Source organism: Nicotiana tabacum, chromosome 22 (genome assembly GCF_000715075.1).
Source record: "Nicotiana tabacum cultivar K326 chromosome 22, ASM71507v2, whole genome shotgun sequence".
Classification (NCBI taxonomy): Eukaryota; Viridiplantae; Streptophyta; class Magnoliopsida; order Solanales; family Solanaceae; genus Nicotiana; species Nicotiana tabacum.
Window position 1 is genome coordinate 60,226,990 of NC_134101.1, and position 11,363 is coordinate 60,238,352.

General features: G+C 34.2%; 2 protein-coding genes across 2 annotated transcripts; one reads left to right on the plus strand and one right to left on the minus strand.

Annotated features, from left to right (window-relative positions):
• The first annotated feature begins 2,605 nt into the window (after window positions 1-2,605).
• On the plus strand, window positions 2,606-4,744 carry LOC107771057 (large ribosomal subunit protein P2A-like). The gene is made up of 4 exons (XM_016590382.2): window positions 2,606-2,745; window positions 2,848-2,944; window positions 4,181-4,404; window positions 4,518-4,744. The coding sequence occupies exons 2-4, from the start codon at window positions 2,857-2,859 to the stop codon at window positions 4,542-4,544; spliced, it is 339 nt and encodes a 112-aa protein (XP_016445868.1). The 5' UTR covers window positions 2,606-2,745; window positions 2,848-2,856; the 3' UTR covers window positions 4,545-4,744.
• Window positions 4,745-7,418: 2,674 nt separating this feature from the next.
• Window positions 7,419-11,133, minus strand: LOC107771058 (peroxisome biogenesis protein 16-like). The gene is made up of 8 exons (XM_016590383.2): window positions 10,659-11,133; window positions 9,576-9,633; window positions 9,045-9,261; window positions 8,691-8,956; window positions 8,331-8,599; window positions 7,829-7,896; window positions 7,648-7,709; window positions 7,419-7,566 (listed from the first exon to the last, which is right to left on the minus strand). Exons 1-8 carry the CDS (start codon window positions 10,725-10,727, stop codon window positions 7,505-7,507), a joined length of 1,071 nt encoding a protein of 356 aa, XP_016445869.1. The 5' UTR covers window positions 10,728-11,133; the 3' UTR covers window positions 7,419-7,504.
• Between the last annotated feature and the right edge of the window lie 230 nt (window positions 11,134-11,363).

Below are 11,363 nucleotides of genomic sequence, written 5' to 3' on the forward strand. Positions count from 1 at the left end.
GTGCTTTTGTTCTGATAGTCCTCATGATTGGCCTAAGTACTTACCATTAGTTGAATGGTGGTATAACACCACATATCACATTGTTATTAAATGCAGTCCTTATGAGATATTATATGGTCAAAAGTCACCACTCCATCTCCCTTATCTAGCTGGAGAAGCTGCATCCGAGATGGTTGATAGATCATTAGTTGCTAAATAAGCTATTGTACATCTATTGAAGTTCCATATTTTGAGAGCACAACAGAGAATGGAAGACTTAACCAACAAACATAGGTCTTATAGAAGTTTTGAAGTAGGGGATTGGGTGTATCTCAAATTGCAGCCATACAGATAAGTTTCAGCAGCCAGTAGGCTATTCAACAAGTTAGCTGCTAAGTACTATGGCCCCTATCCTATTGATGCTAAAGTTGGAGTTGTTGCCTACAAGCTCCTGCTACATGCTGATGTCTTGATCCATCACACCTTCCATGTATCTCAACTAAAAAAATGCCATGAAGTTCTTGTTGTCATCAATCATCCTCCTGTATTTCACCTTTCTAGTCCCTACTGTCCATTACCTGAAGAACTCCTAGCAAAAAGAATGGTGAAGAAGGGTAACAAAGCTGTCGTGCAAGTGCTGGTGAAATGGACAGATATTGATCTTGCTCAAGCTACCTGGGAATATCTTTCAGAACTTCAACACATATTTCCTTCATTTCAGTCTTGAGGACAAGACAGTTCTTCTGTAGGGGGTATTATTGTAATTATTAATGATGATACTTAGCTGCTGTTGTTAGTACTTAGCTGAGAATATTAGAGTTAGTTGCACCAGCCAAGCAGTTAGTTACGGTGTAGAAGCTTCCGGAAGTTAGTTGAGTTAGTTGAAGTCCCAAAGTTAGTTAGAAAGTTTGTTACAGTTAATTAGAGTATTGGGATGAGATCTTCAATATATAGAGTGTAATATGTAAATTGGATTCCTTCATGAAAATATCATTCTACTCTTACTCTTAAACTCTTCTCAAACTAAATTATCGGAATTACCCTGACTTTAGTTCATTGTTCTTCGAAATCTTTGCATTTCCTAGATCTATTTTCTCTTTGATTGCATTGTGTGCATCAACGGCCCCTTAGTGCCAGATCTGTAATGGCTCAAGCTCAATCGCTCAAACAAGAATTTCCTCTGTCTATTGCTCCTATAACTCTTGAGAAGCTAGCAGACACAATTGCATGCACCACCAGATTTTTCGTAAAGACAATAGTTATTTTCTTTATCATTTTCAAAAAATATTTATACGTGCTTTATATTTACCTTATTGCTAAGGAGGATTACTTATTTCTGTCTGAATTGTTCGTGTTGAATCAGTTACTCATTAACAATTTATGATAACATTACTACCCATCTCAAACTTTAAAAAAATGCATTCAATTGTGGTTAATGAATAATAGTAACTGTCTAACTGAGAATTACATGTTTATGTGGTTTGACGGATATCATTATTACAAATCAACAACTACAAGTGAATATGAAATTTACATTAGATGCAACTGACTTGCAAAGGCCATAAACATAACATTCATATTTTAAGTAAAGATCATATCATTTTTATAAAATGTCTAAGTTGAATTAGGTATACACTCTACTTTTAAAAATGTAAAAGTCGAGAAACTTGTAAGGGTAAATTCAAGTAGGTTGGTCCGGGAAGTCACGAGGGAAAAATGAGGAAAAGAAAACAATATCTTTATGGAAATTTCACAAAATTGAAGAATCTGTTATAAAATAAAGATAATAAAGTAAAGACGAGTATAGAGAGAAACTGATATATTATTCAAACTTTAAATTTATGTACATAATTAACTGAAATTTCCTCTATTTATAGAAAGAAAGCAAGCTGCTTCTGTAAACTGCTGTGCAAGCTGCTTCTGCAAGCTGCTGTGTAAGCTGATACTGTACCAGATATAAATAATCTTCTACCAGAGGTAATGTTTATCCATAACGGAGTACCGAAAGGATAAGCTCATTATACCAGATATAGATAATCTTCTACCTGTGATAATGTTTATCCATAACGGAGTACCGAAAGGATAAGGTCATTATACTAGATATAGATAATCTTCTACCGGGGTAATGTTTATTCATAATGGAGTACCGAAAGGATAAGCTCATTATACCAGATATAGATAATCTTCTACCGGGGTATGATGTTTGCCCATAACGGGTTACTGAAAGGATAAGCTCATTGTACCAGATATAGATAATCTTCTATCGGGTGTGATGTTTATTCATAACGAGGTACTGAAAGGGCAAGTTTCTTCAAGAGACTTATTTTCAATAGAGTACTAAGTAGATAAACATATTTACGGCTGAGTCTCATATAGATAAGGTTCTTCAGGAAGCTTATTTTCAACGAATTACCAAATGAACATACATAATATAATATATTTATAACAGAATCAATATTTTTCTACCACCACATCAAAACTTATACAGTAGTTTAGTAGTATCAAAGTCTATCAATGGACTAGATTAGCATTGCCCCTTTTCCCTTCTCTTCTGGATGGGAAAAGAAAAAAAAGAATAGTTTCCTGACCAATTAAGAAAATCTAAGCAAAAACCAAGGGTATTAAAGTAAAATAGAATAATCCACTCCGCATAGAATGCTGAAAAACCCTAACTATATATTCTTATGCTCCCCCCTTTCTTCAAAACCCTAAGAGCAGCAGCTAAGAACCGCCATTGAAGGTTTTCGTCGCTTCGAGATCTCCTAGGTACTCTTTCTCTTATTTTTGTTGTCTGTTGTTTGTTTGTTTTCTTAATTCCAATGATTTGTATCTGAAAATGTTGTTTGTTTTGTGTTAATTTTTTAACAGCGAAGAGAAATGAAGGTAATCGCAGCTTACTTGTTGGCCGTATTGGGTGGCAACTCCTGCCCTAAGGCTAAAGATTTGAAGAACATCCTTGGATCTGGTACGCCCTATAACTCCTTAAGAATGCCTTTTCTTTCTTGTACATATTTTCCGTGTCATTGATTTTTTTGCATACCGATCCTGAATATGTTGCAATTTTTATTACTTTTATAGCATTTGATCCGTATAGTTATTTATAAGTATAAATGTATGCAATTGGTTTAAGTATTTACATGACTAAATACATCTGCGGGTGGGTATCCCGAAGTAGCACATTTTATTTTGCATTTCGCCAATTTAGCTTAAACGCAAAAAATATCTTGAGCTTTTCTGAGAAGTACTAGTTTGTAGCTTCCTCAATGAGTTTGATTGGAGGTTGAGTTTAATATGTTAATTTGACTTGTTTATATTATTAGGAGTAGTGGAAGAAAATATTAGAGTAATGGTGAAAAATATTTTGATAGAGAAAATTTCCAAAGCTTGAATTGCTGGATTATTTGAAATGTTGAAATATTTGAAAGTTATATATACTACTTAGTAGAATATTTTATTAGTGAACTAGTGTTAAATATTTTGGGATTTACGTGCTAGGATGTAAAGAGTCACATAAATTGGGATGGATGTATTATCTGCCCCCTTTGAGGAAGAGGTTGGGGAATTTTATGAAGTTAAACACTTTCTTTGCTTACTGTTTCAAGCTATCAGGTTTAATGAAAAAAATTCAAGTGGCTATTAGAATTGTGAATAAATGGGGTAAAATCTTGGTTTCACTACCTTTGTTTTTGCCTTTTGTTTCCATGGACTTCAAAAGAAATGGAGCAAGGATGATGCCTATTTACTGCTATTAACCTGTAACAATGAGAATTAATTTTTATCCTGTTGTCGTACCTGCCTGAGGTGTCCAGAGGCAGCAGTACTATAATTGTTATTTTTCTTGCATAAGAAACAATGCAATAATTGATTTTGCTATCAAGTTTTTGTTCAACTGTCTTAAATGGATGCTATCTAATTCAGTTGATGCTGCTGAATATTGTTCTAGATTTTGTTCTATATTAAGTGTCTTAAATTGATGTTTTCTAAAGTAGTTGATGGTACGTAACAAGTGAATTCAGATTGCATTGGTTTTTTGAAATGTCTTGAGCAGTTAATACGGATAATGTGTAATTTAGTTGATGCAACATAATAAATTGTTTAGTCTTGTTATGCGTAACTGTAATTTACTGTCGTATGCTTCTGTTGGTGTGTGGTGGTTCAATTCGAATTCATATTTGGAATACATGTGTCATGTGTGCTGCAGTTGGAGCTGAGGCTGATGATGATAGGATTGAACTGCTCCTCTCCCAAGTTGAGGGCAAGGATATCACTGAGCTGATTGCTGCTGGCAGAGAAAAGTTGGCTTCAGTACCAGCCGGTGGTGGTGCTGTTGCAGTCGCTGCACCTACAGGCGGCGCTGCTGCTGCACCTGCTGCCGAGGAGAAGAAGGAAGAAAAGAAAGTGGAAGAGAAAGAGGAGTCAGATGATGTATGAATACTCTCCTAATATTAAGAACTTGTTGTTTTTAAGTTGATCACTGCTTCCTTTTACCTTTATTTCCTCTCATCTGCTTATGTGTTTTCCTGGAATTTCTTTTACAGGACATGGGCTTCAGTCTTTTCGATTAGAAGAATCGAAAGAATTCAGAGCCCGGAGTTGTCTCATTTTCCAGCTGTTCCCTTGAGCGTATTTTAGGAAGTTTCTTGTCTACTTACAGATTTTGTTAGAACCTAAGTTTCTTGGTAAACGTTGCTGAGGCAGACAGTGAAAATTATAGTGTTTGTTTCAAATATTCAGCTCTTTGTTCAATATAGCTATTTTGATCTTATGTCATTGAATTTTTGGTGTTAGTGCCCGAACCTTAATAAAATTGAGGGGTGGATGGTACAGAAAATCGAAAAAATAGAAAATTGAAAATACAAAAGAAAGAGTAAAATTTTATTTTTGGGGTTGGGGGGTTGGTGGTGGGTGGGTGGTGCAGAAAAAAGAAAAAACAGAAAATTAAAACGGCAAAGGGCTAAATATGCCCCTCCACTTTCGAAAATGGTCTAAGAATATTCCTTGTTATACTATTTGGTCATATATACCCTTTCCGTCATACTTTGGAACAAATATACCTTATTTTGGATGGAGTGCCACGTGGCAGCACTAGATGAAAACGATCCATTTATTTATTTTTTTACCCGATCTGTTTTAAAAACTCACCATCCGACCCGTTTTAAAATTCAATTTTTTCAGTTTTTTAAAGCATATATTTTGTAAAAACTGGATTGTTTTTTTTTTTTTTGTAAAAACTGAAAAAAAGGAATTTGCAAAATATATATTTTTAAGTTTTTTTTAAAGTTTTTTTTTTTTGTAAAAACTGTTTTTTTTTTGTTTTTTGTAGAAACAGAAAAACAAAACTGAAAAATATATATTTTGTAAAAACTGAAAGAAAAAAAAGAATTTGCAAAATATATATATTTCAGTTTTTTCAGTTTTTTAAAGTATTTTTTTGTAAAAACTTAAAAATATATATTTTGCAAATTTCTTTCTTTTTTTTTTAGTTTTTACATAAAATTTCAGTTTTTACAAAATATATGCTTTAAGTTTTTTCAGTTTTTTTTAAGTATTTTTTTTTTTAAAACTGAAAAAAAAACTCTCCTAAAGTAGTGGACTACATATGCATTAGTTTAAAAAAAAGAAAATATTTTGCAAAATCTTTTTTTTCTTCAGTTTTTACAAAAACAAAAAATACTTTAAAAAAACTGAAAAAACTTAAAAATATATATTTTGCAAATTCTTTTTTTTTTCTTTTAGTTTTTACAAAAAAGAAATTCTAGTTTTTACAAAATATATGCTTTAAAAAAACTGAATTTTAAAACGGGTCGGATGATGGGTTTTTTAAAACGGATCGGGTAAAAAAAAAAATGGGTCGTTCATCTGGTGCGCTGCCACGTGGCACTCTATCCAAAATAAGGGTATATTTGTTCCAAAGTATGCCGGGAGGGGTATATATGACCCAATAGTATAACGAAGGGTATTCTTAGACCATTTTCGAAAGTACAGGGGTATATTTGGCCCTTTGCCGAATTAAAAATCCATAAAAAAAAAATTTACGGGTGGGGGTGGGTAGGTGCTGCAGAAAGAATTTTTCAAATGGGAAAATATTTTTCGGAAAATATTTTCTATCATAGCAAACACACCCTAAAACTTAAATACCTTGATTCTCATTTTTAAACTTAGATACAAAAACTAACGTCGTGGCAACTAAGTAGTAAATTTCTGGATAAGTTGGGTTGGGATCTTTTTGTTTTGGAGTGAGTTTCATGAGTTGTATTTGAGCTACTTAATAGGTCAGAATGAGCTATAAAAAATAATGGGTTAACTTGAGTTCAGCCCAAATAGACCCATGAGCTAAAATATTGTAGTCCAACCTATTAATCTCTGGACGGGTTGGATGAGTTTGGACTCAAATTGCCACCCTTAAATCCTGCACTTGTTATAGAAGAAGATAGGGGACTGAATTTTCTCGGAATCCCTGCAAAAGGTGATAAGAGGGCAACCTGGTTTGGCCTCCAGCTGATACTAGTTTTAGTTCTCAACCTTCATCATTGTGATCTGAACTTTTGCGAGTACTTGGGTGCGCAGGGGAAAATTATTTCACTTGTGCGTAGAATCTAATTTTGTAACCTATTAGCGTAGTTTATAGAACTTTAAATCAGACTTTCAGAGAGTTAAATCCAACCTAGTAGGTAAAAAGTTGAACAGTTAAATGATAATTTTACCTTTTGAAAATGGCAAAAGCTGAAAATGATTATAGAAAAAAGTTGAACATATTAACGACGGTTAGTATATCTCTCAAAAACCACACTATGAATAAAAGAAAGTCGAAACGGTAATATTCAAATGTTAGCCGGCTATTTTGAATTTATGATTTGATTTTGTTTGATTCGAAACAATAAATACATTTTGATTGTGTTTGTGTTTTCTAGATGTTTTGATTTGATATAAAAGCAACATTTCTGTGTTTCTTTAACCAAAAAAAGGAAGGACAAGTCTCAAATTTCCCCAGAAGCTTTCTACGAAATCCCACTGCTAGTTTCTCATGTCCTAAATGATTAGTAGCATATTGGGTCTCCACTGTATTTGAATTCCAACACATCATACATGTTACTTGTTAGAATCTATATTTATTGGCCTGACCTCTAAAAAAGAGTACTGTCCCAATTATGTGAGTATTTCAGTTCGAGCATTTAGATCAAGCTTCAGTATTAGATAGTCCTGATCTTTACATTCAAGGCTTAGATGCAGTAGTTGAATCATTGATCTCTCTAATAACTTTTGAAAAAGGTTTAATATACTTTAAATATTTTGGAACATACACCGAGTCAGGTGGGGTTGGGAAGAAAGAGACAGAAGCCCACCAAGACAACGTAGATGTATAGTAAAAGTCCTCCAAAACCTTAAACCTCCCACCCCAAGTAAAGAAAATCAATCAACTACGCTTCAATACCAAATCATCAAGAAAAGGAATAAAGAGATTGATTGCAAATATTAATGTAGATGAGCCTACAAATTACACAAGTTTCTCCTCATAGCTTCCCTGTTATGAACCAGATATGTATGTGTAACGCGTCTGGACTCCAATAAGAATTTCAATTAATTTTTCTGCATTTCAAGAGCAGTCAATGTCAAAATATAGTGAAAATAGAAGGCAAAAATTGAACTCACGAATATCTTCAAACATACCTGCAACAAATCCAAGAATGGGAATAGGTTGCACTAGCCTTTGAGTGCTTTCAAGTCTTTGCCTGCAATAATAACTGATAGCATTAGCATCATTCCACTTTATTCCAAATTTTATCTGAAGGGATTAGTTAGTAATACCATAACTATATGAAGCATATGTAATAACAAAGAACACAATTACCTGGTATACTTGGTAAAAAATGGATCTCGCATGAGGTACAATGCCCATAACATTCTTCGCCTTTTTAACTGCATAGAATGTTTAACAAAATCATTTTCTTTCAGCAAAATAGAAAAGAATTTAACAGGATTCATTACCATAGTTGGTAAATTACTGGATTTCACGCAAAAAAAGTGTGCGATGGGGGTGGAGTGTATTATATAAGCCAGAGAAGGAGACATATAAGACACTGATATAATTAAGATAGAAATAAGGCACAGTCAAGTTCAAGAAGGAACTACATTCAAGGCACACAACCAGACTATAGAATTAGATCCAACAGGGGAAAAAGATGAGGAAAACGTTAAAGAACAAATGCTGTTAATTCAAGGAGGCATCAAGTGCCACGTTAGCTTATATGTGAGAAGGGTATGGCCAGAGATGAAATGTAAGGGTCAGTAAAGTGAACTTAGATTCCATAAGAGGAGAAAAAAAGATTGCTGAAATTCTGAAGTATCCTAACCTCATCTTTCTCAGAGTCAGAAAACTGAAGTCGATGGTTGTTCCCGCTATTTTGAGACATCAATGTAACTGAGAGAATGCTATTCCCAATTAGGTCCAAAGCCAGTGAAATGCACCAGGGAAACCACGACCGTGTCCCATATTTCCTCATCAATAGTACATAAATAAGAGGCCTTATGATGAAGAAAATCTCCCCCGTCACAAAGAAGCTTCCAAGAATACCTTTCTCAGATAAGAAAGTCTGTAGACTAGGTTTCTCAACTACTTTACCTATAAAAATATTTCAGAAAATATTACTAACAGAAAAGTGAGAACATACAATCAGATCACCTGAATTTAGCTGAAAGCTAACAACAATTACTTGGAGGTTCCATTATTGCCTGAGGGTGCTCCATTATCGCATTCTTGCCAAAGCTGCTCAAAGCGGATATTGCCCTACCTTGAAGATTCCCAGGGTTCTGCCCATTTGAGATACCAGACTCTCCATTCCGTCTAGGCTTATCAAGCCGCCTCTTCGTTTCTTGGGGACTTAAAGAATCAGAATCATTTTCTGCAATTTCAGTCTCCCCTCCTTGCAAAAGCATTTTGTACTCAGTCTTCCTGAAGATAACCAGCCTAATACAAGCCCTGAAAAGGCAAAATAATAGTGCAAATATTTAGTCATAAAATACCAAATGAATCTTTTGGAGTATGAATAAGTAGTTGAGACACTTACTTGACAGCCTCAGTAACAGCAATCAAATTCCATTTGTTCTTTTCACCATAGAGTTGCTCAGCCACAACCTCAATCGTTGTCTCCAAGTCTTTCAGCAAAGTAAGGCACAATGATAAAGGAACAAAAGAAGACTCTGCACATCTCGTATGCTCATCGGTTGGACTTGTCTCTATTATGTATTCATTCATGGTAGTAATCATTCCTACGGTGGATGATACTGCAAAGAACACACAGTTCAGGATAGAAAACATTGGTAGCAAAGTAAAACTGCTAAATGAAAGTCTTTTTTTCCTTTCAAGTAAATTCGTATTCATTTTTCTCATTAGGTATACCCCAAAGGAAAATGAGATATTAAGCAAGGAAAACTTTTGTAATAAAGCCATTACTTCAATTTTAAAGTAGCAATTTTTGACATAACGAAACCAACATGGAAAAGGGTGATCCTAAATTCAACATAGAAGAAGAGAGTTTAGAAAGATATTCTGACTGTTCTAAAAGCAGAAGAATACTGTTACCAAAATTTCACAATACCTGCTTCTGGCCCGATTTCTGATTCAGCAAACTCATCTGGGAGGAACCATGTCAAATTCTGAACATTCAAAACAAGATGAGGAAACAGTTATTATATATACTCATCCTGTTGATAACCATATATTATCTCGGTCAAGTATGATGGAAGCTATGCAGGCAACAGCCAGTAGGTCCAGTATTTGAAGGAAAAAAGTAATATAAATAATTTTTAACAATGAAAGGATATAAACAAATATGGAAAATCCATGACTATATAAGGGAGAACGACGAAACTATGATATCTCTTGTAAATTTGGCAATGTAACATCTGAACTAGTGTCACCTTACATCCAAGTTTGAATGCAAAAGTAGTGGCATGAAGACAATATCATTGGCAAATGTTTGCCCTGAGCAAACAAGGAACTCCTTAGAGTAACAATGGAAAAAGAGAGAGGATGAAGCAGAAGCGGGCATTGCAAGCACACTGGGAAGATTGTTCTGTGCTTGTACGGCCATTCCTCTCTATCTGTCTTTCACTAAATTGTGATTCATACTCATAAGAGCTACAATGCAAATGAATTGTGATTAATATTCAAGTACCCCCTTATCCTGGTGCAGGGTGCCAAGCGTTAAAATTTTGTGGTGATTCATGAAAAATTAAAAATTTGTGGTGATTGAGTGCAATACAACAACAACAACCCAGTTTCCAAAATGACCCTCAGCATCCTCCTTCCCTCCAAGAACTCCCCACCTTGCTCTTAGGGTGACTTGAACTCACAACCTCTTGGTTGGAAGTGGAGGGTGCTTACCATTATAGCAACCCACCTTGTCGAGTTACCATTAACTTAAATAAAAAACAGGAAATGAGCAAAAGAAACCTTTTGGCTTAGAACAAAAGTTGAATTCATCATCTCCACTCATCCACCATATCAAAATTAATTCCAATTTAGCACTCTTGTTGCCAATCAAAGTACATTCTTTTACACCATAAACAAGTAGAAGCTACTTTAACAAAATCCCAAAGCACCATAAATCATTATAATCGCAAAAATAACCCAAATATATACAGAAAAAGAAAACATTGGTAACTAAGAGGGGGCTTACATTGACAAGAGAATCGAATTGACGCACAAAATCTTTATTCCTCCTAATCCATCTCTTATAAGCCTCCATAACACCAGAATTCCCACAAAAAAAAAATGGTTCAATCACTTAAGGCCACACTGAATCCAACGTCAACGGTCCCTTCAGGTAGCTTTCAAATCAAACCCAGATGACATTAAATGCACTTTCACTCATCAGAAATGGCAGTGTGTTTAGGTTGGTGCTGGATCAGAGTTAAATATGATTTGAAGAAGATTAAATGATTAATATATTCATGTTGGTGGGCTAAAGCGTTTTTATGATCCAACAAGCATATGGGAAAGATCACTAATTGAAACTTATTAATAGTAAAATAAAATGGGAGAGCAAGAGTCAAGACAATAACTGGGGATCGCGAGCAGATTCCTAATAAGGGGAAAATGCCACGAGAATATATCACTTGGGTGGCGGGATATTTAATTGTTTCTTATGGAAACTAATTATTCTGTTCTTTCCATTTTATAATATGCTATATTTAACTAGATCTTGATTTTAAGAAAGAAATAATTTTGATACGAATAATGGACTTATAAAATACTTTTAAAAGGAAAAGAGTTTTATATAAAATACTTGTCACGAAAATAATAATACTTAATAATGTTAGGAGTACGATTACACCCAATTTTTAATATGAATTTAAAAATCAAGTTTTTTCTTTAAATACTA